Source organism: Centropristis striata, chromosome 11 (genome assembly GCF_030273125.1).
Source record: "Centropristis striata isolate RG_2023a ecotype Rhode Island chromosome 11, C.striata_1.0, whole genome shotgun sequence".
Lineage (NCBI taxonomy): Eukaryota > Metazoa > Chordata > Actinopteri > Perciformes > Serranidae > Centropristis > Centropristis striata.
The window spans coordinates 5,825,836-5,844,016 of record NC_081527.1 but is presented as its reverse complement, the minus strand read 5'-3'; the positions used below and the strand labels follow the sequence as shown (position 1 = coordinate 5,844,016).

The 18,181-nt window shown below is 37.0% G+C and overlaps 1 protein-coding gene across 1 annotated transcript in view; it reads right to left on the bottom strand.

Annotated features, from left to right (window-relative positions):
* rem2 (RAS (RAD and GEM)-like GTP binding 2) overlaps window positions 1-17,690 on the bottom strand; it is a 57,334-nt gene extending 39,644 nt beyond the window's left edge. Inside the window, exons 1-3 of the mRNA XM_059344988.1 lie at window positions 17,266-17,690; window positions 11,065-11,401; window positions 6,139-6,212 (exon numbers count right to left, since the gene is read on the bottom strand). Of these exons, the coding sequence (XP_059200971.1) occupies window positions 6,139-6,212; window positions 11,065-11,401; window positions 17,266-17,277 (423 nt within the window). The 5' untranslated portion in view covers window positions 17,278-17,690. The remainder of the gene's footprint in view (window positions 1-6,138; window positions 6,213-11,064; window positions 11,402-17,265) is intronic.
* Between the last annotated feature and the right edge of the window lie 491 nt (window positions 17,691-18,181).

Genomic DNA, 18,181 nt, shown 5'->3' with positions numbered 1-18,181 from the left:
CACTCACCTATCCATTCACCCATTCACACACACATTCATACACACCTGCCACCATTGGGAATTCATTCACACACCGATGAACGCAGCATCGGGAGCAATTTGGGGTTCAGTATCTTGCTCAAGGATACTTCGACATGAAGCTGCCATGGTCGGGGATAGAACCACCGACCTTTCGGTTACTGGATGAACGCTCTACCAACTGAGCCACAGCATCCTTGTTGCACGGTCTCCAAGCCCAGGCGTTGTTTCTCACACTGTCCTAGTCATTCTCTGTAAAGTCGAGCCATTTACGCACGTTCTTCTGGGCTTTTTAGTAGTTTAGACATTTTAAATCCTGCTTCAAATTAACATTCAGCGTGCTGTTCATTGTTTGTTTACATCCCAGTACTTCCAATATGGCCGACATCCGGGTAACTAGCTACAATGCGCTGTGTAAAACACTCTAAAAAGTGCCGGTCAGAGCTGCTCTGATTTTCTTTTTTTAATAAAAGCCTCCTTCAAATAATAGCCTGCCCCTATTATTAGCCGGGTCCCAAACTGATTTTTTATTAACAGAAGCCCCGGCTACTATTTTAGGAAATACGGTAAGTGCAGATCCATTAACAGTTTACCAACTGCAAGTAAAGACTCTACCATGCAAAAAGAAAACCATTTGTCTACAACACCCAGAAACGCTGCCAACTTCTCAGGGCCGGGGCTCATTGGAGATGGACTGATGCAAAGTGGATGTGCTGTGGTCTAAAGCAGTATTTCTCAACCTTTTTGAGTCGCGACCCCCAATTTAATATGCGAGTTGTCCGCGACCCCCGCTCACTGAACAGAATCTCACACGCACAGTTCAGATTACCCACAAAAGAAACAAAATGACTCAAAAAAGACACAAAATGACAAAAAAAAGACACAAAATGACCAAAAAAAAACCAACACAAAATTACCAAAAAAAGACATTAAATTGCCAAAAACACATGAACACTTTAACACAGTGAAGACAGAGCTGACTTCCAAAATGATTTGGCAACCCCCAGAAAGCATCTCGCGACCCCTTTTGGGGTCAGGACCCCAAGGTTGAGAACCACTGGTCTAAGGAGTCCACATTTCAAATGGTTTTGGAAATCATAGATATCTTGTCCTCAGGGCTGAAGAGGAAAAGGACCGTCCTGATTGATACCAGCACAAAGTTCAAAAGCCAGCATCTGTGATAGTATGGAGGTGCATTAGTGCGCATGGTATTGGGAACTTGTACATCTGTGAAGGCTGAAAGTGGGTTTTTTTAGCAACATATGCTACCATTCAGATGTCTTTTCCAGAGACGTCTCTGCTTATTTCAGAAAGACAACGCAGAGCTACATTCTGCACTTGTTACAGCAGCATGGCTTCAAAGGGAAACAGTGCAGGTACTAGACTGGCCTGCCTGGAGTCTCCCTTTGAAAGTGTGCAGCGCATTATGAAACACAAAGAACTCAAAACAACAGAGACCCCGGACTGTTGAGCAACTAAAATTGTACATCAAGTAAGAATGGGAAAGAATTTCACTTTCAAACCTTCAACTATTAGTGTCCTAAAAGAAATGGTGATGTAACAGAGAGGAAAACACGCCTCTGTTGCAACATTTTGGAGCGTGTTGCAGGGATAAAGAGTATATGTCGACAATAAACAACAAAAGTTTTTACAATACAGAGGATTAGAGAGAATTTTGACAGCATTTTTTGGATAAGGGTTGTATTAACCCATTTAATCCCACCGGTCACAATAGTGACCGTAAAAATATTTCTTAGTTACCGTATTTTCCAGACTATAAGTCGCAGTTTTTTTCATAGTTTGGCCGGGGGTGCGACTTATACTCTGGAGCGACTTATGTGTGAAATTATTAACACATTATTACCGGTATATCATTTCTCAGTTATTTTCACACTAAACCGCAAGAGGGTGCTCTAGGCCGAGTATGAGGATGAGTCTGACGTAAGCATCGTAGAAGAAGAAGCGCAGCATCTTCTACCTCCGGAGTTAGCGGAGTTGTTTAAAAGTGACACAGAGGATGAAGATTTCATTGGATTTTAGTTATTTGGAGTGACACGGATGGTTTGGTAAACTTCTTAGCATGTTATTTATTCTATAGTTATCTGAATAACTCTTAATATGTTATGTTAACATACCAGGCACGTTCTCAGTTGTGTCATGTAACGTAAGCATACCGTACAATTATTCAGCCTGTTGTTGCCTCTATTCTATTTTTATTTTAAATTGCCTTTCAAGATGACATGTTTGTTCTTGGTGTTGGATTTTATCAAATAAATTTCCCCCAAAAATGCGACTTATACTCCAGTGCGACTTATATATGTTTTTTCCTTCTTTATTATGCATTTTATGGCTCGTGCGACTTGTACTCCGGAGCGACTTAAAGTCCGGAAAATACGGTATAAGGCTCTATTCCTGCAGAATATGTCAAACAAAGCTGCCCTGAGCCAATGGATGTTCTCTTCCTCCCATCACATTGGAAATGTCCAAAAGTAAAAATGTTATGTCTGTTACAATAAAGTAACAATGTTGAGTTAGACCAATAACTGCTTTTTTTGTTTGCTCTACGTATTGTCCTCTCAGTATTCATATTGGTTATATATTTGATAATGTAGGCCAAAGTCACACTAGAATATTATTCTAGTGGCAATATTGGAGACTACCAGTAACAGAATTCTACATTTGTTAATAACTGGAAAGGGAAATATAATAATTTTTATGACTCCATAGGAGAAATATGTCAATGTAGTCTATAAATCAAATAAAAAAGTCTCACAGGAATCCGTGAAATAGCCACGGATTCGCTTAACTCAAAATCCGTGGAATAGCCACGGAATCACTCAAATTTCCGTGAAACTGACACGGATTTCGTTTCAATGCAAGTTAATGACAGTCATATCACGTGGCTATTCCATGGATATTTTTTTCTATTGGTTTGTTCCAAGTCACGTGACTTTCAAGGTTCCGGCGGTCAGAACAAAAAACATGGCGGACAGTTCTCTCATTTTTAGTGAAAAAAATCAATATTTTGACTTAGTTTCTGCATAAAAATGGATTTTGATCACATTTCTAGCGAGAAATATATGTTTTATTTTCTAAATATTCACTCAGTGAATGTACATAATCACTTTGTATGTTGGAATAGCCACGGGATATGACTGTCATTAACTTGCCTTGTAGCAAAATCCGTGTCAGTTTCACGGATATTTGAGTTATTCCGTGGCTATTCCACGGATTTTGAGTTAAGCAAATCCGTGGCTATTTCACGGATTCCTGTGAGACCAGGTTGGAAATTCAGTTAGTCTGGTAACTCTGAAGAATGAGACAGCCTGATGGGTAAATGGTAGATACAACATCACTATTGTGACCGAACATAAAACACACTTTTTTTTTTCTTTTTTTTTTCCCATGAAACTAAGGGTTGATTATTTCAAAGGAGTACTAATGACACATCATTTGGATATTTTCATGTCTGGGAAAATGTTGGGATTAAATGGGTTAACTGTATTTAGCAAGGTTTGGCCTGGCTGAATATCTCCATTATTACATGTACAGTCTGAAGAACTGCAATGCAGTGGGGCGGTTGAGTGAACTGATGCTGCATACTCAGATATTCTCCCAATATAGTTTGACATCTGGACATTTTTTTGCATGCACAAAATCCACATACTATGCAGCGTGAACGCACTACATACTTAGTATGACAAGTCTGAGAGTGTGCGATTTCCAGCACAGCCTATGTGTCTTCTGTCAGTGAGCACTGCCTCAGAAAAAAGCACAAAAACATGAGCATGAATTGGCGGATGATTTGGGAAGCTGTCCAGTCCTCTCCGCCTCCCCCCACCGCTCACGGCCCTGGAGTTATTCCAAGCTTCCCGCTGGCCTGGGTCTGTTGCTTCAGCCTTAATGCCCTGCCTCGTATTAACACGCACAGAATAACAAATGTAATTAACTCTCAGCGAGATTTAACCGCGGCAGAAAAGGGCCAGTGGAGAAACGGGCGAACATGCCCCACAAAAAAAGCAACAAAGACAGTGAATGGACAGGGAGATTTGGAGATGATGACAGCTGCAACAGAAATTGGGGGTGAGAGAAAGGGAGGATAGAAAAGTGAAGAAAAGATGTAGCTTTCATTGGAGTTCCCCAGAGCCAAATGTAGCTGCGTGTGAATAATTTAACCTTACGGGGAGAGTCCCTGCAGGCCGAGTGGACATCTGAAAGAAGATGCATTAGAGATGATCCACCCAACACACTAATTAGAGTGCTCCATCCAATTATTAATAGGCATTAATGACCGCATGCTTTTTAATATCCCACAATGTCGCCTGGGTGACGAGGAGCTTTCTGACAAGCTGTTTTTGCAGCTAAAGTTTTTCCTGTTCAACTCACTCACACTGCTCCGCTCAAAAGGTTGATGATGCATAGCCGCAGCAATTTTAGCCCTCATCAAAAAAAAAGTCCTTGTTAACCGAAGACTCGAATTGAAAGAAAGAGAGAGTGATTTCCACTTTTCCAAATGAGAGAACTTCAAAAAGCTCGAGTACAGTGAGCGCCGCCGCTCCTGCAGGATTCTCCGTATAGTGCAGCAGCACACAGACACACACTTTAAAGATAGTAGAAAGCCAAAGTATGCACACACCATCACAGAGATTTGACAAATGGCTTTTTCCGCACCAATGTCTGTTGATTATCTAGAGCAGGAGTTTCAAACTCAAATTACCTGGGGGCTGCTGGAGGCAGTATTAAAATGACCAAAAAAAGACACAAGATGACCCAAAAAATACACAAAATTATTTAAAAAAGACACAAAATGACCAAAAAAGACACAAAATGAATGAAAAAACACTAAATTACTTTAAAAAAAGACACAAAATGACCCAAAAAAGACAAAATTATTTAAAAAAGACACAAAATGATCAAAAAAAACCACAACATTACCAAAAAAAAGACACAAAATTACTAAAAAAAGACACAAAATGACCAAAAACAGACACAAAACGAATGAAAAAAACACTAAATTACTTTTAAAAAGACACAAATTTACCAAAAACAGACACCAAACGAATGAAAAAACACTAAATTACTTTAAAAAAGACACAAAATTACCAAAAAAAGTCCTTGTTAACCGAAGACTTGAATTGAAAGAAAGAGAGAGTGATTTCCACTTTTCCAAATGAGAGAACTTCAAAAAGCTCGAGTACAGTGAGCGCCGCCGCTCCTGCAGGATTCTCCGTATAGTGCAGCAGCACACAGACACACACTTTAAAGATAGTAGAAAGCCAAAGTATGCACACACCATCACAGAGATTTGACAAATGGCTTTTTCCGCACCAATGTCTGTTGATTATCTAGAGCAGGAGTTTCAAACTCAAATTACCTGGGGGCTGCTGGAGGCAGTATTAAAATGACCAAAAAAAGACACAAGATGACCCAAAAAATACACAAAATTATTTAAAAAAGACACAAAATGACCAAAAAAGACACAAAATGAATGAAAAAACACTAAATTACTTTAAAAAAAGACACAAAATGACCCAAAAAAGACAAAATTATTTAAAAAAGACACAAAATGATCAAAAAAAACCACAACATTACCAAAAAAAAGACACAAAATTACTAAAAAAAGACACAAAATGACCAAAAACAGACACAAAACGAATGAAAAAAACACTAAATTACTTTTAAAAAGACACAAATTTACCAAAAACAGACACCAAACGAATGAAAAAACACTAAATTACTTTAAAAAAGACACAAAATTACCAAAAAAAGTCCTTGTTAACCGAAGACTTGAATTGAAAGAAAGAGAGAGTGATTTCCACTTTTCCAAATGAGAGAACTTCAAAAAGCTCTAGTACAGTGAGCGTACTGCAGGAGTCCCCGTATAGTGCAGCACACAGACACACACTTTAAAGATAAAGTATGCACACACTGGAATACACACAAATAATTTGCCCCATCACAGAGATTTAACAAATGGCTTTTTCCATTTCTCACGAACAATGTCACAGCAGAAGAAGTGAATGGTGGCTTAGAGAGAAGAAAACAGGCAGCCGGTTTAAACCGTACGAGATAAAAAGACGGAGTGACTGAGGTGTGAAGCTGACACTAAGTATAACTCACCGGTTTCCAGTTGTCGAAAATGATGACTTTGCTGTCCTCGTCGTCCACCGTCACTGGGCACTCGTAGCCCTCACCTGCAAGAAAACACCCATGTCACACACATCTGTAAACAGTAGGAGCCCTATCTGTTAAAACATTAAAAAATCAAATGCCAGTGGCCTGAAAATTGCCTGAGAAATTCATCTAGGTCTTAAAAAATGTCCTTGACCTACTCTGAAGAGTTTGGAAAGTGTTACTGCAACCCATTTTAGACATCTGCTCCTTATCCTTATCAGGACATTTTTATTTAGACATTTCTGTTCTCCAACTTATGGGAACAGTTCACCACAAACACAAGATACAATAGTAAGAATATGTTTCCAACAGTGACACCAATGTCTGTAGATTATCTAGAGCAGGGGTCTCAAACTCAAATTACCTGGGGGCCGCTGGAGGCAGTATCAAAATGACAAAAAAAGACACAAAATTACAAAAAAAAGACACAAAATGACAGAAAAAACACTAAATTACTTTAAAAAGACACAAAATTATTTAAAAAAGACAAAAAATGACACAAAAAAAATAAAAAAAATTACCAACAAAAGACACAGTTACCAAAAAAGACATAAAAAAAGACCAAAAAAATACACAAAATGACTAAAAAAAGACACAAAATTACCAAAAAAGACACAAAATTATTTAAAAAAGACATAAAATGACGCAAAAAGACACAAAATTATTTTAAAAAGACACATTATTAAAAAAACACAAAATTATTATTTTTTAAATTATTAAAAATGACACAAAATTACCAAAAAAAGACACAAAATTACTTTAAAAAGACAGTTACCAAAAAAGACACAAAATTATTAAAAAAGACACAAAATTATTTTCAAAAAATGATTAAAAAAGACACAAAATTACCAAAAAAAGAAGAAAAAATTACCAAAAACAGTATTTAAAGGGACCTTCCACACAAAACACGGTAAAGTGCCATTCACATAAAACTCACATTAAACTTTCATATCAAGGTGGGGGCCACAAAATATCATCACGAGGGCCGCAATTGGCCCACGGGCCGCGAGTTTGAGACCCATGCTCTAGAGTTAACAGTTCATGATATCTTGAAAAAGACAGGGCTGTTGAGCTTGTCATACAAATATTTTTTTATAGTGCCATGTACTGTAGTTTCATCAACACCAAAACAATCTAGATTGGTAAATAGAACCACAGGGAAGAGGAAAAATATGTATTTTTGATATTGGGGTGAACTGTCCCTTTAAAGGATAGGCCTGGTTATATTTTTCATTTTTGTTAATGTCAAGAAATCCCATGAAAAGGAACAAAACTAATAATATTTTTCAACACTTTCCGTTTTCTCTATTAGAAAAAAAATCTAATTGTGATTGTTTTGGTTGATATTGAATTTTTGATACGATTCAATAAATTGGGGAGAATTATCATTTTGCATCATTATGCTCATTTTCATTAAAAAAAATGTTGATATAATCATGGTGTGATTTTTTGTGAGGATCTCATCAAACAAAGATATTTTTTTTCATGACTAATAAATACGATTTGTAGGCTGGGACCTGTCTGCAGCACCACAAGACTTAAAAAGTGGGGCATTGATAAATATTTTATTACTAAAAAATAGTCATAAGTTTCCTAAAAAAGCTGGGAACTGTAGTTTTTAAATAGTATATATTTGTTGGGGACTATTTTCAGCAGTGGATGAATAAACATTTAATGCAATATTGAGTTTGTGCGGCAGCAGGAGGGGGTATGTGGGAGTGACTCAAAATAATCTACAGCACCAATGTTTATCTGTTGGAAGGAAAATGTCGCTTAGTGCAATGGTGTGGATCAGAGACATGGTTTATGATATATCAGGCTTTGACTACACAGACAATACCAGCAATGAGGTTGTAGCTTTTCATGGAGTTTTATGACTATAATATATTGTTGCAAAGTTTAAAAGGTAAAACTTAAAAATGTGTTTTTATTAGGGCCGGGACTTTAACGCGTTAATTAAGATTAATTAATTACACAAAAATGAATGCGTTTAAAAAATTGACACATTTTAATCACACTTATTTTTGCACCGCGGAACGTTTCTCACTGGATGAGTTTCAGGCGGACCGATTATACTGGAGCACCAACTAGCGTTGATGAGTTGAGACAACAACAAACCACAGTGAACATGAAGGAAGAAGCTGATGAGACCTTTGGTTGGCCCCGTGGATGATGGGACATTTAGTTACTAAAAACCAACGGATGGAAGTGTCCATAAGAGCATGGTTGTGTTGCTATGCAACAAGGAATTCACATATCACTGCAGCACGTCCAGCCTCAAGTATCACCTCAATGCTAAACATATAGCAGCTAGCGACTAGCGTGCTAGCTAGCGTGGATTGTGTTTTACTTCAAAAACCAAAGTATTATAGTTTACAGAAGGTCTACCTACCTATAGGCTACCTGGATTTATGAAATGTACTATATTTATAAATATGCTATTGCTACACATAATGGCAAAAATTGCACTGGTCTGTTGGACTTGAACAAAAATAAACCATATTTTTGTTGCTTAAGCTTATGTATTCAGTCATTATTCAATGGTATACTAAAAATCCATGTGAAAAAAATTACTTCTCACTGTTCTCAGGTCAAATATTTATATGCGATTAAAATGCGATTAATTTCGATTAATTAATTACAAAGCCTCTAATTAATTAATTATTTTTTTTAATTGAGTCCCGGCCCTAGTTTTTATCCTTTAAACTGTGTCGATACACGGTGAGACAATAAACCACCTGAAATCTCACAGCAGCTTTTAGAAGATGCATTAACCCAAAAAAAGCCTGAAATAGATTGGAAAACCCACCATGATAAATGACATGTCTATTTTAACTACAAGCCCACCATATCTCTGAAGTCGTGCTGTCTTTTACTGGTAATTACTTTGTGGACACGTATTGATTGGTGAGGTGTAAACCCACTCACAGAGCTGATATGGTGCTAGAGCATCTGGTCAAAACGATTAAAAAAGTGTTAATTAAATAGGTGTTGATTGGTGTTTTTTAACACTTTGCAATTTTGTCGTGTAGCTTATAGAATAATGTAGCACTCTGCTAAAATCTGGAATGAGGATGAGGGCGCCATCATGGAAACATGTACCAGCTCCTTGGATGGAAGAGCTTTTTCTGCCCATTTATGATGCATGAAACCCAGTGTACTACATGGGCGGTAATGAATACTGTATGGCGTGAGTCAGAGACAAGTCAGCTTCATGCATGAAGGAGAGTAGTCGTCTCTTAGTGACACTGACTTATCGATTGGCTGCGACCAGGCCTGATTATCTTTGGTGTTGCACTGAGCTGACTGACAGAGGCCCAAGCAAAACGCTTTAAAGGGAATATGCCTAAAGGGAAATATATGGTTATACATTTTCTATTGAGAGTTAGATGAGAAGATTGATACCACTCTAATATGTCTGGTAAATGTGAAACCACAGCGAGCAGGTGGTTAGCTTAGCTTAGCTTAGCATAAGCACTGGAGAAAGGTGTTTTAAGGCTGTGTGTAAAGGTAACACACATGTCACCCAAATGGAAATAACATAGCATGGCTTTGTCCTGAGGCAACACAAATGTATCCACCTGCCAATCAATACCACTAACTAAATATGCAGCTAAAGCCAGCATGCAGTTAGCTTAGCTTAGCATACAGACTGGAAAAGGTGGAACCAGCTAGCATTGCTCTATCCAAAAGTAATGAATAAAAACCACCTACCAATCTACACCACAGTAATGTCTATGTGCTAAAATTTAGTTAACTCAATCAGCTAGTGAGCTTAGCTTAGCATAAAAACTGGGAAAACTTGGAAACAACTAGCATGGCTGTGGTTACAAAAATAAATCCACCGACCAAACAATACTACTGTTATCTGAATGCTTAATATGCAGTTAAAGGCAGCAATCAGTGAGATTAGCTTAGCATATAGACTGGAAAAGGTGGAAGCATCTAGTATTGCTCTGTCCAAAAGTAAGGCAAAAAAATCCACCTACTAATCTATATCACTGTTATCTGAACGCTTAAAATGCAGCTAAAGTCAGCATCCATTTAGCTTAACCTAGCTAACTTAATCTTAGCATACAGACTAGAAAATGTGGAACCAGCTAGAATTGCTCTGTCCAACAGTAATGCAAGAAAATCCACCTACCAATCTATACCACAGTTATGTCTACATGTTAAAATGTGGTTAAATCCATCAGCTAGTTAGTTTAGCATAGCATAAAGACTGGGAAAACTTGGAAACAACTAGCATGGCTGTGACCTGAGGTAACACAAATAAAGCTACTGACCGCCCAATACCACTGTAACGCTTAATATGCATTTAAAGCCAGCATCCAGTTAGCTTTACTTAGCTTAGCATACAGACTAGAAAAGGTGGAACCAACTACTATTGGCCTGTCCATGTCTGCATGCTAAATATGTAGTCTAGTAGCAAGCTAGCTTAGTTTAGCAGAAAGATTGGAAACGCGGAAACAGCTGGTGTTGCTATGCAATCAACTTAACAGGTGCTCAATGCAATGTACAACAATTCATGCTTGCACTGTATGCTAAGCTTAGCTAACCAACTGGTCAATCCAGCTTCATATTTAGCGTCCTGACATGAGAGTGGTGTCAATCTTCTCATCTAACCTTTTTTAAGGTCACACTGTCTGAATAAGGCTTTTTTTTTTTATTTAAAAATTATTATTTTCTATCCCACGATTTTTTTGTAACCCATTTAATTTCCACCCAATTTCCTATCATGATCCTGGGCGCTATCTCACCCTGAACTGGGCTCATTTTTTAAAGTTAACCCTTAAGACTGATTTAAAAAGGTTAACATAGGAACACATAGACACAAAAACACAATCCACCAATCCCTATCCAGGTCTTTACCACATGCTTGTGTTTCAGAGTCTATGGAGAGGGATCTGTCCGACTGCCCGGCCAGAGATAAGGCTAACGACGACTTGCCCACGCCATTCTGTCCCAGTAACACTATCCTCAGTGCCCCGCCGTGGCTGTGGTAAGCCGATTGGGCGGCTGCTGATTGACTGAAGGACTCATCCCGAGGCACCGCTGTGTCGCTGATAGGCAACGTGGCAGGTTCCTCGATGCCCGGGATCCAATCGCAGTCCTCGGACACGGCCTCTTCCCTCCGCAGCTGGTGTTTGAGAGGCAGGGGGGTGCTTCCACGCCGGAGGGGGGGCGCCGTGGTGAGAAACATACTGTACTGAAGTGAAATTGAGACAGATAACAAAGAGGACATAGTCAGGTGGTTCTACAGTGTACACTGTGTACATAGTGAAAATTTTGACATCTTATAGTATGACTTTTTTTTCCAAATTTCAAATTTTGGACGTCTCAAAATATGATGTTTTTTCTGACATTTCTGGAAAAGCCCCCCCCCCCCCCCCCCTTTTTAAAATTGTACGACTTTTTCATGAAATTAAAAATTGTATGACTTTTTCATGAAAAATCTTGACATCCCATATAGCATAAAAGATAAAAGTTTTGTATGTGATGTTCTTTAATATAGTGTAGTGAAGTGTTGTGTAATTCGTTAATGTGAATTACTGTACAGTACATTATAAGAATATCAGGTAACGCTTTATAATAAGGTCCTTAATAACCATTAATTAACAAGTAATAAGGCCCTTGTAAGTCCTTACAAGATGCTTATTAACATTATTGTGTGTTTATAAGCTTATAAAAGTGTTAGTATTGGCATTACAAACACCCATGACCCACCCATTATGTCTTTGCCATGCCTTTATTAATCTTATTTTGTTTGCTTACTGATATTAAAATATACTTTATTGCTCATCTAGTATAAGTTAACTATAAGTTAACTATGCTTTTTGCAACTACCGGATCTAAAACGAGAACAATGCCTTATTACTTGTTAATTAATGGTTATTAAGGACCTTATTATAAAGCGTTACCGAATATCATATAACAGTATAGTATACTATAAAGTATACAATAGGTATAGACATAAGTCAAGAAAAGAGGGCGGTATACATAGTCCAATAGGTCCAAAAAAACAGTCTGCAGATTTACCTGAAACACTGTCTGTTCTGGTAAATGTTATCACTGAAGAATGGGGGAAGGGTGTTTCCAGTGTGTGTGCTGATGTGTGTAAAGAGAAGAGAGAGGTGATAACAGTGGAGGTGAGTCAGATAAGTGGCAGTGTGAGAGAAAGATGCTGATGAAGATGCAGAGCGTGTCAAAGGGAAACCTATGAGAGGATGAGAAGACGAGGGAGACAAAGGGCAGGAGGAGCTGCTGAAAGAATGACAGAAGATAAGACGATGCTAAAAGACAGCAGGTTGATAAGGACAGAGGCAGAGAGAAAAGAGAAAAGAAGAGGAGAAAAGGAGGCAGATAGAGAAAGAAACAGAAGGTGGGGACACTGGAATAGAGGCTGCAGCTGTGTGTAATGAGGGTGTAAGTGCTGTCAGGTGGTTCTATACTGTACACTGTGTACATAGTGACCTACGCATGAATTCACATGAAAATGGGTCAGAAACATAACGTCTCCAATCCCTAGTTATTTGAAGAAAAAAAAAAAAAAAGCTGTCAGCGGTTTTCTCCAGAACAATAGTTCGGCTGAGAAAAGTGTGGATAAGTGTAAGTGTGCATAATAGTGTGTGTGTGTGTGTGTGTGTGTGTTTTTAACCAACAGAGTGAGGACATTTTTGCAAAGTGAGGACATTTCAGCCGGTCCTCACTTCTTTAAAGACTTTTTTTGAGATTTCAGACTTTGTTTTAAGGGTTAAAGGTTACATGATAATGATAATTAACTGAAACTGTATTGTGTGGTTACAAAACGAACTAAAATTATAGTGAAAATGTCCTTTGTTTTCGTCTTTTCCAGAACTTTGAAATCATCACCAAAAAAAGACACAAAATGACCAAAAACAGACACAAAATTGTATTGTGTGGTTACAAAACTAACTAAAATTATAGTGAAAATGTCCTTCGTTTTCGTCTTTGTCAACTTTTTTCATACATAATGAAGATGGATCAGACAAAGGAAATAAAGGCAAAATTTTCCGTGACCTCTTTTAATCTCCCACCCAACAAATACCCCATTACAAAACACTAAAACTAATAAAAACTAAACTAAAACTAAAGCTTTTTTTTTTTAAATACTAAACTAAAACTACTAAACTCACTCTAAAAACTCATTAAATTAACTGAATATGAAAACAGAAATTCACAACAAAATTAAAACTCAAACTAATGAAAAATCCCAAACTATTATAATCTTGCAAGGGAATTCACTGTTACAATGATGGTCCTCACAACGATTGAAGTACAAGAATGTGTGTGTGTGTGTGTGTGTGTGTGTGTTTGCAGCCACAGCAGGTCAACCATAGAAGACCCTCATCAATATTAATGCAGCAATTAATGTTGGTCCAGCAGCACCCATGGGGTTCTGTGGCCCAGCTTCTGCTGTGACAAAGTACAGTATTGGTGCTTCATTTAAAGGCTATTGACACAATAACAGGAGCACATTAGAATGTAATGCAATCAATTTTCAACCATGGAGGAAAGTGTCAGAAATGACTATGAGCTCAATAAACACTTCACACTAACACTGGAGATCTACGATTCACAAGGCTTGGTTGTATGGATTGCATTAGATTGTTAAAATTGCAAAAGACATAGCAAAGATTTCATGCTTTTGCTTGTTTTCATAACATTCTTCAAAAAAAATATAATGGTAACACTTTGCAATAACCAACTAAGTGTTCTTTATAGGTTATAGATCTGAATTTCTCCATGTGGATGAATGAAGTATCTATCTATCAGTGAGTAAGTGAAATTACTTTTTAATTAGACAGTATACAATGTATTTATCAAGACTCAAAATGCATAAGATTCAAACCAACAACCTTTATTCTTCTATCTCCCTCAGCTATCTCCTCTGACACTCTGCTGCTGTTTTTGGTCGTATTTGACTTCTTCATTGTGGTGTTAGACCTTAAAAAGTCTCCCTACTACATGTATCAACAGACTATAATTAGTTTTGTATGTGATGTTCTTTAATATAGTGTAGTGAAGTGTTGTGTAATTTGTTAATGTGAATTACAGTACAGTACATATAATTGTAAGAATATCATATAACAGTATAGTATACTATACAGTATAAAATAGAATAGTACAGTACAGTATAGTAGTAGTAGCTATAATACAGTATAGTATAGTGGATAATAGTTGTGTATGTGATGTTCTTTAATATAGTGTAGTGAACTGTTGTGTAATGTGTTTATGTTTACTACAGTACAGTATGTATGATAGTAAGAATATCATATAACAGTATAGTATACTATACAGTATACAATAGAATAGTACAGCATAGTAGCTATAGTAGTTGTGTATGTGACGTTCTTTAATATAGTGTAATGTGTTAATGTTTACTACAGTACAGTACATATAATAACAACAATATCATATATCAGTATACTATACTATACAGTATAAAATAGAATAGTACAGTATTAGTAGCTATAATACAGTATAGTATAGTGGATAATAGTTGTGTATGTGACGTTTTTTAATATAGTGTAGATGTGTTGTGTAATGTGTTAATGTTTACTACAGTACAGTACATATAATAAGAAGAATATCATATATCAGTATAGTATACTAGAATAGTACAGTACAGTATAGTAGCTATAGTATATTATAGTATAGTGGATAATATAGTTGTGTATGTGACTTTCTTTAATATAGTGTAGTGAAGAGTGTAATGTGATAATGTTTACTACAGTACAGTACAAATAATAATAACAATATCATCAGTATAGTATGATATACTGTATAAACTAGAATAGTACAGTATAGTAGCTATAATACAGTATAGTATAGTAGATAATAGTTGTGAATGTGACATTCTTTAATATAGTGTAATGTGTTAATTTTTACTATAGTACAGTACATATAATAATAAGAATATCATATATCAGAATAGTATACTATACAGTATAAATAGAATAGTACAGTACAGTATATTAGCTATAATACAGTATAGTATAGTAGATAATAGTTGTGTATGTGAAGTTCTTTAATATAGTGTAGTGAAGTGTGTAATGTGTTAATGTTTACAACAGTACAGTACATATAATGATAATATATAACAGCATAGTATACTATACAGTATAAAATAGAATAGTACAGTATAGTAGCTATAGTATAGTAGATAATAGTTGTGTATGTGACGTTCTTTAATATAGTGTAATGTGTTAATGTTTACTACAGTGCAGTACATATAATAACAACAATATTATATACCAGTATACTATACTATACAGAATAAAATAGAATAATACAGCACAGTATAGTATAGTTGATAATAGTTGTGTATGTGACATTCTTTAATCTAGTGTAATGTGTTAATGTTTACTACAGTACAGTACATATAATAATAAGAATATCATATATCAGTATACTATACTTTACAGTATAAGAGTACAGTATAGTAGCTATAATACAGTATAGTATAGTAGATAATAATTGTGTATGTGACGTTCTTTAATATAGTGTAATGTGTTAATGTTTACTACAGTGCAGTACATATAATAACAACAATATTATATACCAGTATACTATACTTTACAGTATAAAAGTACAGTATAGTAGCTATAATACAGTATAGTATAGTAGATAATAGTTGTGTATGTGACGTTCTTTAATATAGTGTAATGTGTTAATGTTTACTACAGTACAGTACATATAATAACAACAATATCATATATCAGTATACTATACAGTATAAAACAGAATGGTACAGTATAGTAGCTATAGTATAGTAGATAATAGTTGTGTATGTGACATTCTTTAATATAGTGCAATGTGTTAATGTATACTACAGTACATTACATATAATAATAATAATAATAATAATAATAATATATAACAGTATACTATTCTATACTATACTATACAATATCAAATAGAATAGTACAGTATAGTATAGTAGCTATAGTATAGTAGATAATAGTTGTGTATATGACATTCTTTAATATAGTGTAATGTGTTAATTTATACTACAGTACATTACATATAATAATAATAATATATAACAGTATACTATTCTATACTATACTATACTATGCAGTATCAAATAGAATAGTACTGTACAGTAGCTGTAGTATAGTAGTTAATAGTGTTGTGTATGAGCTGCTATATATTGTTGTCTACTATAGCACATACACAGTACAGTGTAGTTCTAGTAGTCTTCAGTCTTTCATACATACATTGAGGTGTGGCTGCGTGTCACAGTTCCGTCGCTGCTTAACACACACTGTCTCTCTCTCTCTCACACACACACACACCCATGCATCATTCACACAGACTCACTCGGGTAGCTCAATTAACCTAATTGAACGAGCTAATCAATTAAGCATGGCCTTTACTGTCAGCGGCGCTCAGGGGAGCTATACATGCAGAGACAGGAAACTCTGACCGCGGGCTGAGCCGGGGTGTCAGGGGTTAATCTCCTTCTCTCGCCAGGCTGTCGAGAAACTAGGGCAAACAACAGTGCACAATACAAAATTAATACTACAGGCAATGTTTTTATTCTGCCGTCGTTACAGCCAAAATTACAGTTCACTGTCTGCTGCTGCAGCCCAGTTCTGTCTGCTGTACTTTCTTCTAATAAACCATGTTTACTGTGCGCATCTGTATAATCCAACCTGAAGTCTCTATGAAGGAATCTATGGAAATAAAGCGTCCATAATGAGAAACACACATATAGATATAGAGATATTATAAGACACAGTAAGGATAATGTCAGTCAGAGTCGCACAGGTACACTAGAAGTCTGTGTAATAATATTTAAGAGGGAAAAAAACATGAAAGTAAAGATGAAAAATGCGCCAAATTCCAAACTGGATTCCCACACATGAATAGTGTGACGGTGAGAAAGTGTGCAGCAAAAACACTGATTAGATCTCGTGTTATTCTCACACATTAGAGGGTGTGTGTGTGTGCAGCGTGTAGTCAAAGCTATTGTGCAGAGCGCACGAGGTGGCTCAGGTTAAAGGTAATAAAAATAAATAAATAAATACATATATGAGTCCTTACCTGGTCAGCCATGGTTATCAATAAGTCTTCTCTTTATGGAACAAGTGGTGGAGTTACAACCGCCTGTGCCGCCCGGTTCAAGTCATCTGTGCTGGGTCTCACATTCACAGCAGCAGCGGCGGTGACAGACGGCGTAGAAAAGAGACGCGCCACGTTTCATTTAACATCATGCTATTCTTCCTCACTCCGGCGCGTAAAATCCTCCTCCGGTGGTGAGGTGCGGCGCGTGGAAAACTGGGATAGGTAGTAGTAGTAGTAGTAGGCTGGAGGGGTGGAGGTGAAGAGGAGGCTACAGACACCTGCGTCTCAATAAGAAGCGAGTTGTTATAGGAGGAAAAAGAGAGAAAGAAAGGCATCAACACAACAACACATCCCCTCCTGTCCTTTTGGCGTCCCCACGGCCAGCAGAGAATACACTTCCCTCCCTCCCACCTCCAGCTAATACCTGCATCTCTCTCTCTCTCTCTCTCTCTCTCTCTCTCTCTCATGCAAAGTGTGTATTGGGGGCGCGTCCTTGACTGGATGATGTATTGCTGAGGTGGGAGGTGGATGGAGGATTGGTTGGGGGTGAAGTACAGGCTCTCCTTCCTTTCCACTGTGAATTGCACGGGTTTTTATTATCAAAGATGAGTGTCGGTCAAACGTCGGGCTGGGCTTTTCCCGGTGTCTTCTTTCTTTCTTTCTTTTATTTCAGGTTGCACGGCAGAGAATCACAGTTTGTGGCTGTGAGGTGAAGCGGCCGCCAGAGGGAGGCAGAGTGACGCCTCTTGGAGAGGCGACCAGTCAATGTTTGCACACAGGAATGAGGTTTTATTATGTTCCCAATACCTCATATGACCAGAGTTTTCGTAAAGGATTTAAAGAGGCAGTCCACCGACTTTGCACATGAAAAACTTGTCAGATACTGAGGCTCAGT